General features: G+C 39.2%; 1 protein-coding gene across 1 annotated transcript in view; it reads left to right on the top strand.

The window, feature by feature from the left end:
* The window catches only part of SNTB2 (syntrophin beta 2), a 127,409-nt gene that overhangs the window by 74,772 nt on the left and 25,907 nt on the right, over positions 1–26,730 (top strand). The window contains exon 3 of the mRNA XM_074200518.1: positions 22,880–23,090. Within this exon, the coding sequence (XP_074056619.1) occupies positions 22,880–23,090 (211 nt within the window). The remainder of the gene's footprint in view (positions 1–22,879; positions 23,091–26,730) is intronic.

The following is a 26,730-nucleotide window of genomic DNA, read 5'->3' as shown; positions in this document are numbered from 1 at the left end:
TAGCTGGGTAGTAGTAGTACATAGAATGCCACTCATGCTTGGTGAGTACCATCTTAGCCTCTCCTTGGGGACCTCTCCTGGGGCAGAAGCATTGGAGAATACCTGGAGTCAGGTGATTAACCACAGACCGGCCTGGTCAAGCCATGTGACTGGAACAATTTGGAACCCAGCTCCATGTGGCTAGATCTATGTTCTAAGCTTTTTATCTCTTCGCCTCTTTTCCCAACTTATAACTACTAATATGACCCAGCTCCATGTGGTTGGATCTATATATCTTTTCCCCTTTAAGCTTGTTAACCTTTTCTAACTTCAATTTTTGTCCTTTAAGTAGCCTACTATCTTGCTTCTTCTTCAGAGAACTTAGCCTGTGAACTCCCTGTGAATTTTATGTAGTAACCTGTGAACTTTGTAGTAACCTGTTGTAATCAATGACTCATAATTATAAATACTTATTCATAGTGATTAAAATAGCTTTTATTAACTTCTCTTCTTTACAGAGAAGGGCCATCTCTCCTAGTGAGAAAAGACAGTGAATTATGACAATGTACAGTCTAATATGCCATTTGAAAGGTTTGTTCCTCCCCTTTGTGCCAATCATTGGTCAGGGTCCCAATCTAATCGGGACATTCACTTCAATATAATTTCCCCACCCTGCTCATTATAGTAATGAACACAGGGCAGTGAACAGTAAAACACATGGACCTCCTTGAGTGGGCACAAAGGACAAGGACCCTAGGTCAACTCAGAACCAGATAGGTAGGCCTGATCTAATCTCAAGTCTGATCAGGTCGGGGTCAATTCTTTTATCATACACTCACACACTTGCCAGACAGACCTCAGTCTTTGTAATGTAAACCAACAATCTCCCATTACATTCTGTGGAAGCCAAATACCCTACATTCCTCACATAGTGAATTAAAATCTAAGCTTTTCTTCAAATGCTTTGTGAGTTTTTCACTTACACTGAATCAATCATCCATCATCATTAAGAAAGTTCAAAGGCTAATAGAACAAGGCTAGACTTTTAAAGGATGGCCTGGTGTCTGATCTGGGGAAGAAGGAGTTCGAATGATGCCAGGGAAGAATTAAGAGTGGGTAACACATGGACTAGTCAGTTCCATGTCTTCAAGCGGTATCAATAAGGTAGACATGGATTGTGAGTATGGGTTGGGTGGATTTCAAGTAGTTGCAACAACCCTGAACAATGAAATGGGAGTAAGGACGAAGGGTGGGTCTAAACTATGAGATGGGAGTGGGGGTATATAAATGGATCTCAAGGAGTTTTAAAGATTTTGAGTTGACCTGGAGGTCTGTGTTAATGTAAGGCCAACTCATGGCAGCCAGGTGGCACAGTGGATAGAGCACTGGCCTTGGAATCAGGAAGATAGGAAACACTTGACATACTAGCTATGTGATATTAGGCAAGTCAACCCTGATTGCCTCGCATTCATCTCCATCTCCAGTCTTCCTGATCCATATCAGGCTACTGAATCCAGAGGATCTCTGGAGGAGACAGTGAGGCTGTAACTTAGCACAGCTGCCCCCCTCCCCCCACTCAAATAAAATTCACATGCCTGTCATGCTATCATCTCCTTGATGTCATGGTCTTCTTTGAGAATGAAGGAATAATATCATCAACAAGGTCAGTTTAGAAAGGGGATGAGGTCATAAGGGACATATAGATAGGGGAGGGGTCACTAGCTCAAAGAGCAAAGATGAGGTAATTTAGGACATATATATGAGGAGCAGAAACTCAAAAACTTTATCCTTTCAGCCTTGGGCAGGGATTTATTGTTTTGCTGATAGGGACTTTTCTTGTACCTGGGGGTAGGGTTCTGTGAAGTCCTTGTCTGGGAGTAAGGTTCAGTGATCTCATCTAGAGCCTTAACTTGCAAAGGGACTTGTTCCTGAGTCAGACCCAGGATACAATTTTTGGTGTAATCTTGTGAGATTGTAACATAATGGGTTTATTGAAATGGGGAAAGGGAGGTGCCAATAAAAAGTGAGTCTTGTTCTTCTCATTGGTTTTGGTGATCCAGTAGAAATGATGCTTCTTGGTTCTTCCCTGATCCTGGAATATTAGAATATTCTCTTCAGCATGAAGAGAATAATGTCCTTCTTGTACTTACAAGCCATTCCTTAAAGAGAATTGCTATAAACTGTGTCTTAGGGCCTCCTGCTTTTTGGGGACCTTTTACCTTCTGATAATTTGTACTCCTATATTTGCCCTAGATGATCTTTTCTGAACTCAATTTACTTTGGAAGCAGTCTGGAGGGACTTCGTTTTTTTAGGCTTGAGAAAGAAATGTACTCTTCTTTCAAAAAGGACAAATTCTGTAGGAATTAAATAGGCTCCCAAGGCTAATAATTGGTAGCACCCATTTGCCTCTGGAGAAATCTCCTGAAAAAAATGCCCTCCCATAACTAGATTCAAATGGATTTTGGAAAAAGACTATGTAACTCAACTAGGGCCTAATCTTATATGGACTATACCAATCCCTGAGGAACTCTTTCCATACAACAAAGAATGCTAACCTAAGGAAATGCCTGGAACCTTAGGATTGTCTAAACTTTGTGCCATAGAAACTGTTTTGATTTTCTAATTTGGAATATGAGAGACTAATCACAAGGATTTTGCCACAAGGATTCTGTCATTATTTTGTGGTGCTAATAATTGAGGAAGACACTTAACATCACGATGATGATGTTTATCCTTTGTTCTTGAAGAAGACCATGACATTAGGGAGATGATGTCACACCAAACACATGAATTAGATTTGAATGAGGGGAGGGGAGGGGCGGGGTGTGGGGGGGTTTCTAGATCACCAGCTTCACTTTCTTCTCTAAAGCCATCTGGGTTCAATGGCCAGATTGGAATCAGGACAACTGAAGATGGGCCCCGGGTGCAAGGCAGTCAGGATTAAATGAGTTGCCCAAGGTCACACAGCTAATAAGTGTCAAGTATCTGAGGCTGGATTTGAATTCCTGTGCTCCTGACTTCAAGGCCAGTGCTCTACCCACATTAAATTTTCAAAAACTGAGACAAAGAACAAATGTACCAAATATATCCCCACTTAATTATTGGAGGCCTTGCAGGGATGCCATAAAAAATTTAAAATTGTGAACTATAAACTGTAATTCTCTCTTTTCCTCAGTTTCTCCTCTCTTATTCTCTCTTTCCTCTATTTTCTTCTCTCTCTCTCTCAAGGTGAGAAAGAGTTCAGGCCATGGGAATATTTGCCAGCCACCTGCAAAAATGCTTAGGGGAGTTTCTGGCTTGGTTTGGGTGTGTCTTTCTCCCTTCACGAAGGACAGTCAGGCCACAAGCCAAAGCAAAGCCCTTGAGACTTGCTTCATCCTTCTGTGGAGTGAAGCCCCTGGACCCCAGGACTCCAGTCACATACTGCCCCAGGTCAGGCTCCAGCAGTCACATCCGCCCTGCCCTGACACATGAGTCACAGATGAACTGGCAGAGTGGTCTGAGTCGGCCCAGATGTGTATCCAGGGGTGTTAGCTGGGGGCAGTAGACAGAATTGTGGGACTAGAGTGTCCCATTGATTCCTACAAGTATCAAATGATCTCCTACCTGGTTAATGCTTGAATGACCAAGGTGTGGCACTGTTGGGAGGGAGTTTGCTGCTTGGCAACATGAGGGACATAAAGATCCTCCAGAAGAAGGAGTGCAGGGCCCCTGCCCCTGGGTCCTCTCATGGAGTAAAGATTTTTGAATCCCATCCTACCTCTTATCACAGGGCTCCTGGAGAAGGGTATCTACTGGTGGCAACCAGTGAACACCAGAGACAGGGATTAGTACAGAGCATTTCTCCTTGACCTAGAATCGGGGTCAGTGATTCTGCATGAAATGATGTTCCAGATGCTGTTTCTGCTTATAGGTTCCTTATTATATTGAAAGATCTACTGTGAACTTCAAGATTTAGGATCACCCACCACATGTAAACCTAAGTCTCAGTCCTGCCTGGTATTCTCTCAGATTCAGTGAGTCAGTAAACCTCTATGAAGCATCTACAAAGTGTTGGAGATACAAGAAAAGGCCCAAGGAGGCCCTGTCCTCAAGAAGTTTACCCCATCTCACTGGGCAGACAAGGAGCAGGGGATGGAAGGGACACTATGGAGAGGTCTGGAGGAGGGCAGTCTCCCAGTCCCCCAGGAAGTCCTTCCCCTCTTCAGTGATTATTGTTTATTTTGTTTTGCCTTTTTTCTGTTTTAGTTTTTTCTTCTGTCTGTATTAGGATTCTTGGAATACCTAAGGTCAGGGTATACCAGTAACAGAGTTAAAGTGCTTTACATTGACCTTATGTTCTCTCTTTTCAGTCATATCCAACTTTGCATGACCCCGTTTGGAGTTTTCTTTGGCAGAGATGCTGGAGTGATTTGCATTTCCTTCTCCAGTTGAGGAAACCCAGGCAGTGGGATTAAAGGACTTGCCCAGAGTCACCCAGCTAGTTAAGTGTGTGTGACTGGATTTGAACTCTGGAAGATGAGTCTTCCTGACTCTAGGCCTGGTACTCTATGTAGTAGAGGGCTATCAAGCTGCTCTGAATGTGGTGGGTTCCTTAGCTGAGCCCTTCCCCCATGCAGAGTGGGGTGTGAGTGGGTTGTCCTTACGGAGACAGTTGATAAACTTAGCTCAGGAAATTGAGGGATCTGGCTTTTTGCCCCCTTGCCTGAGTATGGAGTAGCCAGGAAGACCTGGGTGTGGGGAGGCTGGACCTTGGAGGCTTGTCCTGATTGATTGTGACAGGTGCCAAAGGGGGAGATTCTCTCCTGTGATGTGTCCTCCCACTAAGGCCACATCAGAAGTGAATAAATTTTAAACTCATATTTCTGTAACAAGTGACTGGAAATTTTCCCATTTCAGAAAGCCTCCTTTAGATCAAATCCTATAAACCAAGGTGTGGGTGAGACTCCTTTCACTTAGATACCTAATCAAGTCAATTAGCAATTGTAAAACAGGGGGCCTCCCTCTTGCCCCCACTTCTCCCTTTGCCCCCCAAGCCTACATTGGGATCTGGACCCTTTGATTCAACAAACCTCAGAAGGTCATGAATTAGAGAAATATTAATAAATTGTTGGTCAACCTTATTCTGAGGCTCTTCCTTAAGGCTAAAACCTCTGGTATTATCTGTCTTCCAATAAGGACAAAAACTTGGAATATCCAACAAACCAAAATTATTTGGAGTGGAGTATCTTTTACAAATACTAGGAGGTATTGTAGGCAGCCTGCTAGACTTGAGTTTAAACTTGGGCTCAGACCTGATCGAGACTTCAAAAATTACTCTCTGCCTCAGTTTCCTCATCTGTAAGATGAGATAATATTTGTAAATCACTTTGCAAACCTTAAAGTCTTATGGAAATGCTGTGTGCTGCTGCTAATGTTATCATTTTCTTTTTTGAACTATTGAATAACTTACCATAAAATAAATTATCAAGCAATTGGTCTGAGTCATGTCCAACCCAGAATAACAAGTCATATAATTTCTCTATTGACTTATTTTTCCCTCTGTAAAATTAATATCATTTATTTTCCAATCAAACAAGCATTTTTAAACTTGTACTCTGTGCAAGGACTATGGATATAAAATCAAAATAACAACAGGTCCTGCCTTCAGGGAACTGGGGAGATAGAGCATGAAAACAGTGAAATCTAGACAGGTTCTTTAGAGGAATCTGCAAATATTGAGAACTAAAGGAATCCCAAGAGGTTTCCAGTAGGAGAAAGAACTAGAGCCAGGAATTCTGAGAGGTGGAGAGGAGGAAGGAGAAGGGAGTGCCCCCCCCCCCATAGAGGTGAGGACAGGCACAGTGTGAAGGGGAGCCACAGCCATAGGAGTTTTTATTTCATCCAAAGGGCAATTGTGAGCCACTTAAATTTCTTGAGCCAAGAGAGAGAGACATCATGATTAAATCTGTACTTTGAGACAAATGAAAAGTTACAGAATCACATTGAGCACTTTGGGAAGAGAATCCTTTCTCTGAGGTTCAGAGTAAATAAATATAAGTCCCATTTGACCTCAGGTATGAGCTGGTTTGGAGGCTTCCACAGGCACTGCAGCTTAAATCTCAGGTGTGTTTAAAACAAGGTGGGGGGGAGCCTGATGATAAGTGCAGCTGTTAAAGGTAAAACCTTGGGGAGCAACCCAATTCAAGTAGGAACAGTGAAAAGAGACAGGTTTTAGCAGGTCATCTGTCATCAGGACATTCATTAGCATCAGTTCTATATAATTAACCATATTACTGTTTAGAAATTTGATCTCTTAAAATCTTGGGGAGGAGATATTCTTAGATGGTCTTAGATGCTGAGGCTGATAATAACATTAATAACAATAATAGGTGACTTTTTATTGTACCTTATAAAATTTCTTTTGAACTTTGCTATCGAGGTTCAAGATGCAGGTCATCCCTCAAAACAATTCAAAATTCAAGTTATCTCCAATTCAAGACCAGCCACTGGTCTCCCAAACTAAGGGGAGGGTAAACTTTTAAAGATACAAGAAGATGAAGTACATGCTGTAGCTCAGAGACTTAATCTTTTCTGGCTAAGGCAGGGAATTATTGTCTTATTGATAGGGGACAAGGGGTTATGAGTTCTTACCAGGGGGCAACTAGGTGGTACAGTAGATAGAGCACCAGCCCTGGAGTCAGGAGGACCTGAGTTCAAATGTGAACTCAGACACGTAATATTTACTTAGCTGTGTATCCTTGAGCAAGTCACTTAATCCTGATTACCTTGAATCCTGGATCATCTCCAATTGTCTATCCATATCTGGCCACTGGACCCAGATGGCTCTGGAGGAGAAAGTAGGACTGGTGACATAGCACAGCACACCCCTCATTCAAATCCAATTCACTTGTTTACAAGTATCCTTGCTAAGGGGGCAAAGCCCTCTGAGGAAGGTGATTTTAGACCATTTTGCAGATGAGGAATCCAAGACTTTAGCTATAATTTGCTTTTGTCACATCCTTGTCATGAACTGGATTCAAATCTGATTATCTCCTGATTCCAAATCCAACATTTTTTCCTGCATGTTCTTCTGTCTGTACCCATTGCCTGCTCTACTGTGGTCAGCATTTGAAACAGAAACAACTGAATCTATTTTCTATATTCAGTCATTTCAATGTATTTAATGCTTTATTTCCCCATAGACTATAGCATATCAATACTGTCCATGGAGTTTTCTTGGCAAAGATAATGGAGTGCTTTCCCATTTCCTTCTCATTTTATGGATAAAAAAAAAACTTGAGGCAGAAGGGGTTAAGTAACTTGTGTAGGATCACACAGGAAATATCAGAAGTCAAATTTGACCTCATGTTTTCCTGACTCCAGGTCCAGCATTCTGTACACTGTGCTACCTGACTGCCCTCCTATTTACTCTTGGGCCTAAGGTCTTTTTTCCAATAATCTTACACTATTTAGGGATCTCAGTGGTTCCCAAGGTCAGGAAGGTCTCCTGAGAAGTCACAGCCAGAGGCCTCTGCTTGGAGGCCACTGGGCAAACACTCTCTTCTTTCAGAGAGTTCTTCCTCATTGTGATGGAGCTCAAATCTGCCATTTTGCAGCTTATACTCTTCTCCCTAGTGGTGCCTGCTGGGCCACAATGTAAGAATCTGATCATCTCCCTCAGACAGGCAGCGGTCCAATCCTGGAAGAGGGTGATTCACTGCTGTGGACTAAATATCACTTTTCCTTCACTTAGTCATCCTGCTTCTCCCTGTCCTGCCCTTTCATCCTCACCGTCCCCCTCACCTGCTGCTGCTTTCCCTTCCTCATGGCCTCAGTCCAGCCAGCTCTGACTTGGCCAGTGGGACATGTGGGGATGGCCTGGTTGGGCCAAGCAGAGAGGGTAATGGATTCTGATTCCTGCTCTGGAGGTGCTATGCCACCTTGTTCGTTCTGTGAGCTTGGAGGTCCACTCCGAGCCCCTAGTCTTTTTTTTCTCCACAAGAACTATTCTGTAACCTTGCTTTTCCTGCTATCACTTATATTGTGATTAAATGTGGGACCTGGGATTTGTTTTTTTTTTTAATTTCCTTTATTCTTATTCCGATGGTTCTACTTCCTCAATCTCAAACATATCATTCAGGCAAATGAGGGGTTTCTTCCAATTTTCTGTGGTTCCCACTCTAATTTTAGTTCTCAAGACTACTATAATGTGCCTCTAAACCACTTTTAACAAGGGCTTCTCATTAGGAAAGTGTAAGCTAACTCTGGCATTGAGAGAATCATTTAAGAGAAAATGGAGCTGTATCTTTTGCCAATGACTCTTGAGGGCAATGTATATTTATTTAGTATTCTGTATAGTTCAGAAGGAACATGGTGTTCTCATACAACTGCCTTTTGGAAATGCAGTGCTGTTTTCTTTGGGTGTGGACAGGATGCCTCAATAATCTTCTTCCTGGATACTTTCCATGCAAAAGATAATTTGGGCTTTGTGCCACAGATAAACTAAGGGGAAATGTTAACTTCCCAGTCTAGCCACTAGACTCAGCTTTTGTCTTTAATTGATTAAATAAATGTTGTAGAAGAGTCTGGGAGGCCAAAGAAAATACAGCACTCCAGAGTGGCTAAACTTTGGGGGCTCTGTGCTCTGGGCTACCTAGACCACAACTTGATTCATCTGATCAGATGGAATGACAATTCACAGAAAATTCCCAGCGGTTTGGCCCAAAGCCAATACTGCTTAGGCTGTGGCTCTCTTCCACGTTTTCTTTCTCTTGCTCTCCTATGGGCCTCGGCGATGATTGGCAGACTGCCACAGTGAATTTATTAGCAGGGTTTTCATTTGAGCTGTGCTTTTAAAACAGTGGTAGACTATTTTAAAAAAAGAGACTTTTCTGAGATTCTCCACCAATACTTGAGCTGCATTCTAGAAGAAAGAATCTGCTGGGTCCTAGTGTCAGTCCAGAGATGATCCATTGAATTCAGGAAGGAACCTTTGTATTTTATGTAATTAAATTTTTTAACTCAAGATCCTTTTCCTTAAACTTTTAAAAATGAATAATTGGGAATCTGCCTAGGAAAATGGTTTTCATTTCCTATTAGCCCCCCCCCCCCCATAATCATGCACTTCTGAACAGTTTGATCAGACATTTAACCAACTGTTTTTGTACCATTCTTAATGCTAATTAATTATTGAGATTCCTAATATCTGGGGAATCTAGAATTTATGTCACATTAACTGAAATCTGCCTTAGGGGATATTAACTATTCAAAGTTATATATATTCAAAAGTTATTATTTTTACAAATCAATCATTTCCCAGGAGCTAGAGGGTTCTGTGAATAGAGCTCTGGGAAATGATTGATATTTACCAGTTGTGTGAACCTGGCCTCAGTTTCCTCATGTATAAGAGGAACTGGAGAAGGAATTGGCAAACCACTCTAGTATCTTTGCCAAGAAAACCACAAATGGAGTCTTGAAGAATCGGACATGACTGAACAATAACATTTTCCACTTACCACCCTCCTTTGTAAATAGGTAAACAATTAGGCAAAACTGACTGAGGAAATACTGTTGTCTCACAGCCTTGGCCACATTTTGCTCCCATGGTGCCCCACATTATTGGGGGGGCAGATAGATGTTTCGATTGCTGTTTGTCATTGCAACTAATCATAGTTCAGATACCTTTTAATGCAACTTTTTAAACATCATTTTAGTTATTTCATAGAAAGTAACTAGGTAGGTAGTTGAGTCTGGAGTCTGGAAGGTCAAAAGACCTGAGTTCAAATGTGGCCTTGGATAATATTAGCTCTGTGACCCTGGGCAAATCACTTAACCTCTGTTTACCTTAATCCACTAGAGAAGGAAATGGCAAAGCACTCTGGTATCTTTGCCAAGAAAACTACATGGACAACAAAGATGTGCTATGGGCTACAGGGTCAGAAGAGGCAAACACAGCAGAATGACTGATAAGAACAAAATTCTTACATATCCCCTTCTTCTGCTTACTGCAGTCAGTTATAACCTTTTCAATAACTTTGTTTGATCTGAAAAAAAAAGGATAAACTGATGCCTATATTTAGTACCAAGTAGGTCAGTGGGAGGGGTGAAGAGATTTCTTGACATAAGTTCGTGCCTGAATTTTGAGCATTTATGTGAAGGATGTCAAGCTAGTTATCCAATGCCAAACCAATCAAGTGGAAATAAATCATCCTACAAAAGATGTAAGAGCTCAGATTTCTGTATCAAGGTCAGGACTGTATGTCTTCACCATGACTCAGCTATGCTAAGCACCCAAGGAGATGAACAATTTGTCAGTTCATTTTTAGAGATATTAAATATGTGAAACATGTATTCTTGATACTCCTGAAGAAGATAGGACATGATTTACTTTCCATTAGCAGTGATAGGAAATTGTTCTTATAGTTATTGAGGAAACCAGGAGAGCTTTTCAAAGGAAACTTCTGGACAACAAATGACTGAATCTTAAAATGTTTGCCTTCTCATTTGATAAGAAGAGAAAGAGGAAATCAACTAAAAAAATTAGAGAAAGAACAAATTAAAAACCTAAAAATTAAAGGAGACATTAATAAAATTGAAAGCAAGAAAACAATTGAACTAATAAATAAAACCAAGAGTTGGTTTTTGGGGAAAAAACCCAATAAAATGAACAAACCTCTGGTTAATTTGATTTAAAAAAAAAGAAGAAAACTAAATTGCTAGTATCATAAATGAAAAAGATGAACTCATTTGATAAGCAAAAAGACTGGTTGTTCTGGATAACATGTACATTTCTTAGCTCATCAACCATGTGCTCATGTTTCTTATTCATAAAAAAAGGGAACAGCTTTGCATTTTATTGATGATACAATTGACTACATTTTCTTTATGTAAATTATATTCTTTATATATAAACTATAAACCTTTCCTTTAAGGAATGTAAGTTTTATTTTTTTTAATTAGTTTGGTTTTTTGCAAGGTAGTGAGGTTAAGTGACTTGCCCAAGGTCACACAGCTAGGTAATTTTTAAAGTCTGAGGTCAGATTTGAACTCAGGTCTTCCTGACTCCAGGGCCAGTGCTCTATCCATTGCTTCAACTAGCTGCCCCCTGCTGATCAAACCTTTAAGAAATGTTTCTTTGGGGGGGGACTTAGACTTCTTTGGGAGACTTAGCGATTACCTAGCTGTGTGACTTTGGGCAAGTCTCTTAACCCCACTGCCTTGGGAAAAACAACAAAAAAAGTTCTATCAACAGTAGCAATAATACAAGAAGATTTACTGATGAAAGGAATAAAACGAGAATAAGAATAATTAAGAGTATAATATAAATCCAAATGGCATTAAGTTAAAGGTTAGACTTTTAAATTTAAAACAATATAATGCTTCTTAAACAAAGAAGTTTTCCTCCATACTTTTAAAGAGAGACCCAAGCCCCATCTCCATAAGAAACATTCTCTGATTCCTCTGTTTCCTAAAGATTGCCCCCCATCCATAGTCAACAATAGCCACACTCCTACAGAGATGAAAAGGAGACAGCAACCCTGTCCTCAGGGAAGTCTTCCTCGAAAAGGGGAGACTACAGGGAAACTACCATGTACAAATAAGATATAATAGGATAAACTAGAGAAAATCTCAGGAGGCATGACCTAATGATCTAGGTAGATTGGAAAAGTCTTCTTGGAAAAGGTAGGATTTTACCTGAGACTTGAAGGAAAGAGGCAAAGATGGGGAAGAAGAAAATTCCAGGTTTGGGGGACAACTGATGAAAATGCTTACAAGTTGGGAAGTGGGTCCAGGAGCAGCAAGCGGGCCATCTGTCTTAGGGCACAAACCTTTTTATGTGAAGCCTATTTTCTCCCCAAGCCTCAGTCTAGCCCATTGCCTCAAGACCTCTGGAAGACCAGACTTTAGATTGTTATGCTCAAGTTAGAGCTTGTGCCCTTCAACTCAGTGTGATAAATGCTTTTTGTTGATCTCAGGGAAGTTCTTTGTTAGCCCAGGGTCTGGTACAGTGTGGATATTTAATAAGAGTATTAATTAATTGATTAATATTGCTCCACTTATTGGACTTCTTTTAGTCTTTCCCTGGTGGGAATAGATGGATAATGACAAGTTTATGCAACTCACTTAAGTCTTGTTCATTCAAAATCTGTGATGTCAATAATCCTTTTTGAAAGGAGAAATGACAACAGGAATGCAAATAAAAAAAGCCAAGATTATCTCTTTCCTCATGGAACTTACTGCCTGATTAAGGATGACAATGCGCAAAAGATCAGAGAGGAGAGGGTACTCATCTTGGAGGTATGATGAGTGGGGAGTAGAATCTGAAGACTGTAGCTGAGCCTTCTTTATCTGGTAATTTGGGGGGAGCTCTTTGTTCTATCCCCTAACCTTCCACTCAGAGGGTAGGCAATATGAGAGCACTAATCTAGCTTGATACCAAAGTTGAAGCAATCTTGGTGATGTTGTATTTCTTGAGGTGGCAATAATGAAGGTAGACTGCTTTTGGGAGAGTACAGATTAAAAATCTGAAGTAAAGTTAAGCAATATTCTTGCTCCCGGTAATATAGATTTTATATATCAGAACCAGTCATTCACATACTTACTTTGCTTTTGGAAAAATATATTGATAGATTTTGCCCTTGCCCACAACCACCACTAGAGTTAGTATCTTCCCATAAAAAGTAAAATCATTAAGCAAAGCTACTGAATGAAATAATTCTGGCAACCTGGACATGTTGCCTCTCCTCTTTTGTAACTGCCATTTGTAAAAAAGAAAGGATTTGTGTTTTGGCCTCAGTAATAAAGAACTAATAATGTCCTTTATATGTGACCTAGGTATTTTTGCCTTTCAGTATTATCTTCATTGACATTGTTGAAGTTGAATATATTCTTCTATTACCTCTGCTTTTTCTTTGCCAGTAGATCTTAGCGGATCTTCCTCTGTTTCTCTGATTTCTTCATATTTATCATTTCCTTCCATTCAAATACAACAATTTGTTCAGCCATTTTTCTGTCTTTTGGTCCATCATTTGTTTCTGACATCTTGCTGTTTCAAATAGAGCTGCTATATTTTGGTACAAGTAAAACCTTTCTTTTTTGACATTGACTACTTTGAAATATTAACCTAGTATTGGGACTATTGAATTATATGGTATAAAGTCATAACTCTTCTCACATAATTTCAAATATATTTCTAGAACTGTTATTTATACCAATTCACAGTTCTATTAAACAGTGAATTAATGTGCCTGACTCCCCACAGCTCTTCCAACATGGATTTTTTCCATCTTTTATCATCATTGCCACCAATTTGACAGGTGTGAAGTGCTATTTCAGAGTTCTTTTAATTCGTATTTCTCTAGTGATTTTGATGATCTTCTCATATGCCTGTTGATAATATGTGTTTCTTCTTTTGAGACTTTGTTCTTGTGCATCCTCTTAGATTCCACTGATGTGCTGGCTCTTTTTATTGAATTGCTCATGCTTGTTTTCCCCTCTTTATTTCTGGCAAGAAGGTGATGCCCAGGCCTCCCTTGTCCATGACATGTGAAGGGTTGAGGATTTCTCCAATTATCTTAGATTATTATTTAGATTTCTGTAAATATTGTTTACTTATATTGATGGCATTAGTTCTTTGTATTCTTAATAAAATACTTCACAGATATTTTATGTATTTTGTAGTTCTTTTAATGATGTTTTTCTGATCTTTCCCCATGGCTTCTATTGTTAATATTCTGGAAAATTATTAAGACCTGGATTTATTTGTGTACTGTTACCTTGCAGAAATTGTTGCCTCAACTAACTAGTTTTTGTTATCATTGCTGATTCTTTAAAATTTCTAAGTAAACCATTATGTTGCCTATACATAGGGATAATTTTGCCTCCTGTTTGCTTTTCTCCTAATTTTCTTATCTTTCTGATGTAGCTAGCATTTCAAGTACTAGGTCAAATAATAATGAAGACAGTGAACATCCTACTTTGATCTCAACAGGAATATTTTCAATGTTTCTTCCTTAAAAATAATGGTCACTCCCCTTGGTTTTAGACCAATGCTTTTGATCTTCTTTAAGGAAAAGTCTTTTCATTTTTATACTTTTTAACATTTTTGACACAAATGTGTCTTGTATTTTGTCATGTTTTTCTTTCATCTGTTGATGATGTAGCTTTTGTGGATTCAACTATTACTGTATTGAGCTATGCTAATTATATTCCAGATATTGAATTATATTTGTAACCCTACTATAAATTCAAGTGGGGTCATAATGAACAATTTTTTTGGTTGCATTATGGTATTCTATTTGTTAAAAATGTCCTTTAAATGTTTTCTATCAATACTCAGTGAAGTTGGGAGTGGTTCTCTTTTACTTTATCCTTCTTATGGGTTTGGTATAAGGATCATGTTTGCCTTAGAAAAGGAATTTGATATAATGCCCTTTTCTCTTCTGTGTTGTCATTTTTCCTCTCATCTAATAATAATAGCAATAGCAACAGCAACTAGCATTTAAACATTTTTTAAATTTTTTTTTGCAAGGCAATGGGGTTAAATGACTCATCCAAGGTTACATAGCTAGGTAATTATTAAGTGTCTGAGGTTGGATTTGAACTCATGTCCAGTGTTCTATCTATTGTGCCACCTAGCTGTCCCAGCAGCTAGCATGTATATAACACCTATTGTAGACCAGATACTCTGATCAGCACTTTACAAATATTAACTCATTTGATCCTCACAATAATTCTGGGAGGGAAGTGCTTTAATTATCCCATTTTATACTTGAGGAAACTTCAGCAAACATTAACATATCTCTAGAATTACACATCTCAAAGTGTTGTATTCACTGTGGTTGCCATCTTGAACTTAGGAAAGTGATTTTTTTTTGAACCCCAAAGTGTAAGATCTTACTTTTCTCTAAATTTGAAAACAGCAAAATAAGCCTTCCTGATCCCAGGACCTTCTATCGCACTACCTAGCTGCTGTAGTTTAGCCAACAGGAAATGGGGCTCAAAGAGGCTACATGACAGCTGCTAAAATTGCACTGATTTGCTTCAGATCCACAACACAGATTTCTTTCAGATAAGGGAACAGATTGTGAAGAAGAGCTTGAGAAGCTTCTTGTAATAGTATCCAGGCTTTTTGAACCATTTTTACTACTCTATAACTTTCTCGGTTTGGATAGTTGGTTCAATTTTTCCTATGGTGGACCTTGTATTTAATATCTGCTTTGTGTGGCCTTTCCTTCTTTAGGCTTTGTGGCTAGATTACATTCAATTCAGCAGATCTTTATGCACTGCCTACTGTGTACTTCATTGTCCTAGGTGCTGGGCATCCAAAATACACCCCAGAGAGCTTGGAGTGCACCAGCTTCACAGAATAGGGAGTATCTGAGCTGGTCCTTTAGGAATACCAAAAAGCAAAAATAAGGAAGAATTGTCAGATGGTTTACAAGGCCACTCTGGTTAGAATATGGAATACATGGAGGGGTAGAACATGAAATAAGGCTCGAAAGGAAAACTGGGGTTGGACTGAAAAACCTTAAATATCAGGTTTAGGAATTTGTATTTTCTTCCACAATCACTAACAGTTTTTGAGTAGAAGACAAAAATGGCAGATCTATGCTTTAGCAAGATTCTTGAACCCCTGCTTGAAAGACAAGTTGGAGGAGGGAAAGACTCAATGCAGGAGCTCAAATGGGGTCTATTTTGTAGTCCTGGTCAGTTGAGAGGAACTAGGGTAGTGGTTGGATGGGTAGAGGGAAGGAGATGGAAAGGAGGATGGTCCAGTGGAGAAACAATGGGGAGAAGCAAGGAGAGGGATGAGGAACTTACTTGTGAAGGAGACACATGTTTGATAGAAAAGGGGATGAGTTTCATTTTGGACATGTTAAGATCAACCTCTCAGTCAAAAAGCATTAATTAGACACCTTCCATGTTCTACACACTGCAATGTGATCCATACAGGAGAACAAAACTGAAATAGCCCTTGCTCTCGGGAGCTTAGAGGCCATGTGGGGGGCTGGACTTGGAGCCTGAAAGTCTCTTAGCAGCTGTCCTGAAGCCTCTCTGAGCCCCATTTCCTCTTGGCTAAACAGGGTGGCTAGGTAGTGCAATGGAAGGTCCTGGGATCAGAAAGGCTTATTTTCCTGTTTTCAAATTTGGCCTTGCACACTGACTACTAACTCTGTGACCCTGGGCAAGTCATATTACCTTGTCTACCTCAGTTTCCTCTTCTATTTGAAGAAGTAAATAGCAAATCACTTCAATGTATCTACCAAGAAAACCCGAAATAAGATCATGAAGAGTCAGACACAATTGAGAAATGACTGAACAATAACTATAACAAAATAGAGATAGCTCCCAGGGTTGTTGTACATCTCAAATGAAGTAAAAGTTATAAAATACTTGACTAGTCTTACGTAAGGCTTATGTAGTGCCTTATGTAAAGTATGATATGATGTGAGTTATCATTCTATCAAGAGTTAACACAAAATAGAAAGATTAGTGGGAGGAGTGAGGAGGGTTAGCTCTCCCTCTATCACCTGGAATATTTAGAAGAAAGTAGGGTTTCTAAATGTTAGAGTAGAGAAGAGAAAGAATTGTGTTCTAAGCCAATCAATGAACTTTTATTTCTTCTTAAGATTTTATTTATTTTGAGTTTTACAATTTTCCCCCTAATTTTGCTTCCCTCCCTCTCCACCCCCCACAGAAGGCAATCTGTTAGTCTTTACATTGTTTCTATGGTGTACATTGATCTAAGTTGAATGTAATGAAATGAAATCATATCCTTAAGGAGGAAAAATAAAGTATAAGAGATAGAAAAATTACATAATAAGATAACTTTTTTTTTCTAAATTAAAGGTAATAGTCTTTGATCTTTGTTTAAGCTCAACAATTCTTTCTCTGGATACAGATGGTATTCTCCATCGCAGACAGCCCCAAATTGTTCCCATTTGTTGCACTGATGGAATGAGCAAGTCCATCAAGGTTGATCATCACCCTCATGCCGCCATCAGGGTGTACAATGTTTTTCTGGTTCTGCTCATCTCACTTAGCATCAGTTTATGCAAATCCTCCCATGCTTCCCTAAATTCCCATCTCTCTTGGTTTCTAATAGAACAATAGTATTCTATGACATACATATACCACAGTTTGTTAAGCAATTCCCACTGATAGGGTTTTTCAGTCTATGTCTTCCTGTAGCTCTTTCAACTTCTTCTCTAAGATTTTGGATACTATACCTTTGGTCTTATACACATTTAGTATTGAAATTACTTTATTGACTATGGTACCTTTTAGGAGGATATAGTTCCCTTTCTTATCTCTTTTAATGATATCTATTTTTTTTGCAGCTGCTTTGTCTGAGATAAGGATTGCAACCCCTACTTTTTTCACTTCAGCTGAAGCAAAATACATTTTGCTCCAACCTTTTACTTTTATTCTGTATATATCTCTTCACTTCAAATGAGTTTCTTGTAAGCAGCATATTGTAGCATTCTGTTTTTTAATCCATTCTGCTATTCACTTACATTTTAAGGGAAAGTTCATCCTGTTCACATTCAAAGTTATAATTACTAACTCTTTATTGCCCTCCATGATATATTCCTTCTGTTTGTATTTCCCCTTTTCCCCCTTTATTGTTATTCCCTAGTGTTTTGTTTCTGAATACCACCACCTTCAGTGTGTTTGCCCTCCTATATCAGCCCCCCCTCCTTTTATTTCCCCCTTTCCCTTTTCCCCTTCTTCCTTTCTTTCTGTTAGTTTCCCCTTTTCTCCCTTCCACATCCCTCCTCCCCTTTTCCCCTTTTCTTACTTGAAAGGTAAGATGAGTTCCTTAACTGAACGTAATGTGTGTAAGTTAACTTTAAGCCAAGTGTGATGAAATGAAGATTCAGGTGGTTCTTATCCTCTCCCTTCTTCCCTTCTATTACAATAGGTCTTTTGTACCTCTTGGTGTAATGAGATTTGCCCCATTCATTCTCCTCCATTCTTCCATCTCCTTACTGTTCCCCCTTTTTAAGGTGGTATTGTTTTTACCTTTTACCTTTTCATGTGTCTCTTGAGCCTCCTGTTTGATGTCCAAATTTTCTATTTAGCTCTGGTCTTTTCATCAGGAAATGTTGGAAGTTTCCCAGTTCATTAAATGTCCATCTTTTCCCCTGGAAGAGAAGGCTCAGCTTGGCTAGATAGTGGATTCTTGGCTGCATTCCAAGCTCCCTTACTCTTCGGAATATCTCATTCCAGGCCCTTTGCTCCCTTAATATTACTGCAGCCAGGTCCTGTGTAATCCTTACTGTGACTCCTTGGTATTTAAATTGTTTCTTTCTGGCTGCTTGCCAGATTTTCTCTTTTATCTGATAGTTCTGGAATTTGGCCACAATATTTCTTGGTGTTTTCATTTTAGGATCTCTTTCCGGAGGGGATCAATATATTCTTTTGATAACTATATTACCCTCTGGTTCCATGATATCAGGGCAGTTTTCCATCACTAAATCCTGTAATATTAAGTCCAGGATTTTTTTCTCTTCAATGTTTTCAGGAAGTCCTATAATTCTCAGGTTGTCCTTTGTCAATTGGTTCTCAAGATCAGTAGTTTTGCCGATGAGGTATTTTACATTTTATTCTATTTTTTCGATCTTTTGGTTTTGTTTAACAGAATCTTGCTATTTCATGACGTCATTAGTTTCCACAGATTCCATTCTTTTTTTTAGAGAAGGAGTTTTCCATTTGCCCAATTGATGATTTGAGAGAATTATTTTCTTTTTGCATTTGCCCAATTGAGAATTTGAGAGAATTATTTTCTTTTTGTATTTGTCCAATTGTCCAGTTGTCCAATTGTATTTTCCAATATTTTGTTTTCTTGGTGTGAGATGTTAATTTGCTCTTGTTAATTTTCTCTTGAGTTTCTTTTCCCAACTTTTCCAGTTGATTTTTAATATCCTTCCTGATTTACTCAAGGAAGTCTTTCTGGGCTGGAGACCAATTCATATTCTCCTCAGAAGTGCTAGATCTCTCTAGGTTAAAATTTGGTTCTTCTAAGTATTTCTCCATGGGTCCCCCTTTTCACTGGTTTTTCTTCATTTTTCTAGGATCTTGTGTTGGGGTGGGGATTGGCTCTCAGAGGTTTGCTTTTGAAGATTCTAGAGGCTTTGTTCACTTGGCTTAGTAATTCCAAGGGCCTGCCAGTTGGGGGCGCTGGTTGCTCTCTCTGGAGTCATTGAAGCCCTCTCCCAATCCTGGAGGGAGGGAGGAGGGGCAGCAGGGTCTGAGTTGACCTTGAACAATGGTCTGGAAGCCAATCTCCCTTTCAGCTGAGTGGGCTCCTTAGTCCACACCTGTACTTGAGGGTATGGGGCGGGGCCCACCTTTTGTTACTGGAAGAATGCTCCAAAAGTATGGAGTTCAAGTCTGGCACTGAACTGGAAGATTTCCAGGCTGCAGACCTCCTCTCCCCCTGGACAAAAAATTCTGAGGTCTGCTGGCCTCTCACCAAAGTCTCTGAGGCTAACACCTCTTTGAGGTTAACACCTCTCACCAAGGTCTCTAGTGTGATCCTTTGGCTTCTCCCCAACCCCCCCATCCCTGCACTGATTCTCTGGTCTCCTCTCCTGGTTCACCCACAGTCCCCTGAGACTGACCTTGTTAGTAGGTGTTGTTTTCCTAGCTTCTTTTTCTGGGTTTTGTTGATCGAGTTTCTTTAAAGAGGTTTCTTTCAAAATGGTCAAATGATATGCAAAGGCAATTTACAGATGAGGAGATCAAAGCAATCTATAACCATATGAAAAATTGCTGTAAATCATTAATTATTAGAGAAATGCAAATTAAAGCTTCTCTGAGGTACCACCTCACACCTCTCAGATTGGCCAATATGACCAGAAAGGATAATGATCATTGTTGGAAGGGTTGTGGGAAATCTGGTACACTGTTACACTGTCGGTGGAGCTGTGAACTCATCCAACCCTTCTGGAGAGCTATTTGGAACTATGCCCAAAGGGCAACAAAAATGTGCATACCCTTTGACCCAGCAATACCACTACTGGGTCTATACTCTGAAGAGATGAGGAAAAAGGGTAAAAACATTACTTGTACAAGAATATTTATAGCATCCCTGTTTGTGGTGGCAAAGAACTGGAAATCCAGTAAATGTCCTTCTATTGGGGAATGGCTTAGCAAACTGTGGTATATGTATGTCATGGAACACTATTGTTCTATTAGAAATCAGGAGGGATGGGAATTCAGGGAAACCTGGAGAGATTTGTATGAACTGATGCTGAGTGAGATGAGCAGAACCAGAAAAACACTGTACACCCTAACAGCAACATGGGAGTGGTGTTCAACCTTGAAGGACTCGCTCATTCCATCAGTGCAACAATTGGGAAAAATTTTGGGCTGTCTGCAAAGGAGAGTGCCATCTGTATCCAGATAAGGAGCTGTGGAGTTTGAACAAAGTTCAAGGGCTATTCCCTTTAATTTAGAAAAAAAAATAGATATCTTATTGTCTTATCTTGTTACCTCTTAGACTTCTTGACTGTTCCTTAAGGATATGATTTCTCTCTCATCACACCCAATTTGCATCAATGTGTACAACATGGAAACAAAGTAAAGATTGACAGATTGCTTTCCGTGGTGGCATAGGGGGAAGGAATTAAGATTGTGAGGAAAATTGTAAAACTCAAATAATGTCTTTAATAAAAAAAAAAATTAAAAAATTTTTAAGACAGTGCCTGTCTTCTCTCCACCATCTTGTCCCTGGGACTCAATGAACTTTTATTAAGAGGAGGGGCCAGAATGGGAGCTAGATGATCATCTTATAGGTAGAAGGAAGACCAGGAGAGATCAGTATCAGAGATGTTGAGGGAGGAACCTGGTGTTCAATAGCATGAAATATTATCTGCAGAGAAAAAGAGGAAAACTGAGGGAAGACCTTTGAAAAAGATAGTGATTTCTAAAACAATAGCTTGAGGAGGAGAAATGACAAGGTCAGTCAGGTATAGGCCAAGCTATAATTCCCATGTGGGCTTGGTCTCAAGGCACCCACATCTAAGGGGGCTCCTTTAGGGTGCATCCTTCACTGTCTAACCCCCCACTTGACCTAACATTCTTGGCTTGGACTCCAACTCCCAGCATCCTTTGACCCCAGTGCTTTTTGTAGGCCTCAACTTTCTCCCCTCCAACTCAAAGATGGGAGGATGTGTTTGCCCCTTCTGGTACAAATATAAATGTGGCAGAAATACCATTGATGTACCTTCCAGCTGCTTTCTACTAACAAAAATATTCCTAGTTATCATTCAGAGAAAAGGATTATTCCAGGATGGGAAGGAAAGATAGAACTGGACATGTTTGTCATTCACAGGAAAAGAGCCAGTAAATAGGAAGAGTTTAAAGATGAGAGAGAAAAGAGGAGAAATTCTTCTAGGGACAAGAAGACTGAGAACCCAGGTAGAGGGTTTGGCCTTGAGCTTTCTTGTTCCCTTTAGAAAGATGCGTAAACAAGTGCAAGAATGCATTATTGCCTTTGATTTTTAGCTCTTCATTTATTTATTTATTTATTTTGGGGATTTTTTTTTTTTTGGCAAGGCAATAGAGTTAAGTGACTTGTCCAAGGTTACACAACTAGGTAATTAGTAAGTGTCTGAGGTCAGATTTGAACTCAGGTCATCCTGACTCCAGGGCCGGTGCTCTATCCACTGTGCCACCTAGCTGCCTCCTGGCTCTTCATTTATTTGAAACTTAAGCTCCTCTAGGAAGGAGCTTTGTCCAAAATGTGAACATAATTCACAGAATTTTTAAATTGATCTGGAAATAGTTTGATTTAATTAAAAGCATTTAGATAATCTATGATAGAGATTACATCATATTGGCTGGTTGAGAAAAGCGTTCATAGCACAGTGGACACTTTGCTTGTTACTTTTCCATTTTTAATAGCTTGTTAAAATATTTAATCAATGGTATTCCATGACTTAAAACTATCACCAAATAATTTTTCTTTGCCAACGTAGCTAATGCAAAAATATGTCTTGCATGATTTCCTATGTATAAATGATAGGGCAGTTAGGTGGTACAATAGATAGAGCACTGACCTTGGAGTCAGGAGGATAGAAGTTTGAATCCAGCCTCAGATATTAACTTAGCTATGTGACCTTGGACAAGTCACTTTACCCTGACTGCCTCACATTCAGGACCATCTCCTGTCAAACTGATTCATATCTGACCACTGGACCCTCTAGAAGAGAAAGTGAAGCTGGTGACTTAGCACAGCATCCCCTCACTCAAATCCAGTTCATTTCTTTTCATGGCATCACTTCCTTGATGTCATGGTCATCTTTGTGAATGAAGGATATACATCATCATGTATAAATGATTTGTTATTTGCCTTCTCAACTGAGTGGGGAAGGGCCTGGAGGGAAAGAGAATTTGGAATTCAAAAATTTTTTTAGTCTTAAAAATAATGAATTTTTAAAAAAAGATCCCTAAGATTAGAAAATATTACTAGATTGTTTCACAAAAGGAAAATTATGTTGCCTATTTGGTATTGCACTTGGTAAGTTTTGTAAATATTTTGAAAGCATTACATCATTGTTTACAACATACCTATAAGTTTGGGAAGGTAAACTTTTTACATCTAGAAAGGCTGGGGCAATATTACATAATAAATAGAAATATAAACAATATTATACCCTTTCCTATTGGCTCCCCCCAACAGAAGCAGCATTATGAATAACTGAAACAATATTTATAGTTGCTCTTTTGAATATTTGATTTTGCACATGTGGGTTTTCTGAGAAAAGGCCCCTTGGGGGAATCAGGAGATAGTATCTCTCAGTTCTAAGAATATCAGGGTTGTTTAAATTAGATCTTCTCATGCTTGTTAACCCTCTGATTTACTTCTCTCTTTTTTTTTTTTTTGTTGTTTCTTTCTTCATGCAGATTAATAGAACTCCATTCTCCTGATAGCAGAAATACTTTGATCCTTCGCTGCAAGGACACGGCAACTGCCCACTCATGGTTCATAGCTATCCACACCAACATCATGGCTCTACTTCCACAGGTGTTGGCTGAACTCAATACCATGCTTGGTGCTACCTGTACAGCAGGAGGCAGCAAGGAGGTCAAACACATTGCCTGGCTGGCAGAACAGGTATGCTGAGATGTGAGACAATGTGTTTATTAATATAGAACTTTCTTATCCAGGCTTAGGATTTTAAAATATTCTATTCCAAGTATCTCTGGTAATTTACATTAAGGTCAAACATTAGTTATTCAAGGAATGATTTGTTGAGTTTGAGATTATTTGGATTCTTGATTTCTTCTCTATCTCTAATAATCTGCCTTTTTTCTGTTTCATGTGTATTTCCATTTCTGCCAGAAGATTAAAAAGAGGTAAATGAAGCCTTATTAATACTCAAAGACCAGTCAAAGTGGGGGGAGATTATTTGTATCACATATCAATAAAAACTTGATAATCCAAAATAGGGAATTGTCAAAAATATATAATCTCAAGAGCCATTTCCCAATAGATAGATGATTAAAGGATATAAACAATTTGAAAAAAATTATAAAATTAAAATTAAATTATTGACAGAGAAATGTATATTTTTTTAAATCCTGAGATTTCACCTTATTCTATGTAAAATATGGGAACAATGATGGACTATTGACTGAGCAGCAAAGTTGTTCAGTCATTCTAGATTTTTTCATTTGGTAATTGTGTAGGGGGAAAAAGTGACTAAATTATTCATAACCATTGGTCTAGCAAATCCTACCATATACCCCAAGAAAGTCAAAAACAGACTCTGACAGACTGTGTGTGTGTGTGTGTGTGTGTGTTTATACACATGTATACACATTCAGCTAGGTGGTGCCACTGGCCTTTAAGTCAGAAGGATGGGGGGGTCGAATCCAACCTCAGACACTTGACTCTTACTAGCTGTGTGACCTTGGTCATGTAACCTTGACTGCCTTGCATCTAGAACCATCTCCAGTCATCCTGATTCATATTTGACCGCTGGACCCAAATGATTCTGAAGGAGAAAGTGAAGCTAGAGCCTTAACACAGCACCCCCCTCCCACTCAAATCCAATTCATGTGTTTGTCATGGTATCACCTCCCCTGATGATTCTCTTAGAGAATAAAGGACAAACATCACACATTCCTATATCTACATACATTTACACTCATATACCAAAATATTTGCAGCATCTCTTACGGTCACAAGGAACTATAATCATAATGGTTTCCCATTGATTAGAAAATGGAGGAAAATGCAACTTGTGACTGTAATATGATATTATCATTCAATGAGAAGTGATGAACATGTAGAATTCTGGAGGAGAATGTGGGAAGCAACTCTGACATAAAAACCAAAAACTTTTTTTTTTTTTATAAATAGTGGATGTGGTGGAAATAACTTGGAATTTAGAGTCAGATGATCTGTGTGCTATATACTAGCCAGACAAGTTGGGCAAGTCTCTCCAGGTCTCCAATTACTAATCTTGTATGTGAGATTGAATGAGATGACCTCCGAAGACCCATCAGCTATAAATTCATGACCCTGTGAGCTGTTTTTCAAAGAGGGTTGAGGGAAATAATCATCATAACACTTCTTGGAGTTTATTCATTTATCAGTGTCATCTCAGGATTCAGTAGTCAGGGTAAAGATCTCAGGGCTGTTCACCCCTTTAGCTCACTTCCTTTCTTTTAGCCTATATGATGACATTTGTTGTTGCAGCCTGAAAAAATTTTCTTTATCATATTTCACAGAACAAAATGCATTTTAAAACTTTATTGTCAGGGGCGGCTAGGTGGCATAGTGGATAAAGCACCAGCCTTGGAGTCAGGAGTACCTGGGTTCAAATCCGGTTTCAGACACTTAATAATTACCTAGCTGTGTGGCTTTGGGCAAGCCACTTAACCCCAATTGCCTTGCAAAAACCTAAAAAAATAAAAATAAAAAAAAAACCTGTACTGTCAATTAACTGGTAATTGAAGTAAGACCTAGCTTAAATCTAGTCACAACAACTTTCTTTAGGTTCTGATCATTTTAAGGCCATTGAACACTAAATAGCTCCTAATCTGGAAACTTTTTTTCTATAACGTGAAATATGTTTCTTTGACTCAGGTGGTAACATTTGGAAAATGTTATAGTGTAATAGACAGACTTTATATTTTTCATTGTGGTCAAGAGAGATGAAATGATTGCTGCCTTTCTTGAAGCTTGTCAGTAGTTTTTATTTATGGCCATGACCTGGTCTGCAGTATGTCTTCAGTTTCTTTGCATCCTAAGTGTTTCCTTTATTGTTTGTGGGAACTGGTTGACCCTGAATGAATTAAACTGCTTAGAAACAGCTTCATTTGGGGCTTAAATATAATCAGTCCTGTCTGTGCTCCCCTAGATAATGGATGGGAATATTATTCCCTTTTTCCATATTCTTTCCTTCTTGCCCCAAGGCAATGGGTTTAAGTGACTTGCCCAAGGTCACACAGCTAGTAAATGGCAAGTATCTGAGGCTGGATTAAACTCAGATCTTCCTGTCTCCAGGGCCAGTGCTCTATCCACTGCACCACCAAGCTAACCCTTTCATTAGTTCTGTGTTAGGAAACCCTAATGGTATGGAATTGGGTCTCAGTGCTCTCCTGAACTTTGCAGATTTGCATCCAACCAGTCTTGACAAAGTTTCTGGTTTGGTGCATTCATTTACAAAGGGCCAGCCTAGTAAGGATTTTGAAATCCAGGCTAACTTGGGTCAATCATTTTCCCAAAGAGTGAAACTTAATCTTAGCCTAAGCAGTGTGAACTGGCATGCCTATTCTGCCAAAGGAGGTCCCATCAGTCTTGGGAGGTATTGAGTATACTTGGTTCCTTCTCTGCTTCCTTTTGGATTAGTCAGTGTCCCCTCTTCTGCTTTCCAAAGACCTCTGTCAACTTTCTGTTGTTCCTGAGGTGGCAGTGCATAAAGCTTCCAGGGAGGCTGAAGACCTGGGCCAGGCTCCTCCTTCTCCTGAATTCCTATGTAGCCTGTGCCCCAGACACAGCCCCTGACCCTGGCCTGCTTTAGCAAGGCCTCGTGGCTTACTGTGTTTTTTTCCTATCTGGTCAACCCCAGGTCAGCTTCCTTGAGAGTCACACTGATTGTTTTCTGTTTATTGTCAAGTCATCTTTGCATGGTACAGTATTAAGCTAACAATTACTTGTTATATGTGTTTAATTGATTATTTTTAACATTTAATTTTAAAAATTTTGAGTTCAAATTCTATCCTTTTTCCAGCCCCCCCCCCCACATCCATTGAGAAGGTAAACAATATAATATCAATAACATATAGCACATGTTTTAAAATAAAATTTTCTGGGCATCAAGTATGATGCCCAGATTTAGTGTCTTGTGAAAGGTTGTTTATTTACTTATATCAGTTTATGTTTATTTCCAGAGGATCCTGGAGCTCTCTTTTGGTTTTCATTGTCATTGTGTAGTTGCTAAATTTTGACATTACTGTGTCAGTCATAATAGTTATTGATAAGTGAACTTTTAAATCAGGGGTAGCGAACCTTTTTTTCTGCCAAAGACCCTTTGGATATTTATAGTATCATTCATGGGCTATATTTGGTCAAACATTTAATTAATTCCCCACTAAAAAGTTCCTAAATTCATTGAATTTTGAGTCACACCTGCAGTTGCTGTGGTAGTGCCAGAACAATACAGCCTATGGACCAGAGTTTCACTGCCCCTGTCCTAAAGAATGTGATGCAGAAGGGAGCACCCATGGGTTGTCAAGCCTTTTTG

Source organism: Macrotis lagotis, chromosome 1 (genome assembly GCF_037893015.1).
Source record: "Macrotis lagotis isolate mMagLag1 chromosome 1, bilby.v1.9.chrom.fasta, whole genome shotgun sequence".
In the NCBI taxonomy this organism is placed as follows: domain Eukaryota; kingdom Metazoa; phylum Chordata; class Mammalia; order Peramelemorphia; family Peramelidae; genus Macrotis; species Macrotis lagotis.
The sequence above is the reverse complement of the archived record's forward strand: the minus strand, read 5'-3'. Positions and strand labels throughout refer to the sequence as shown.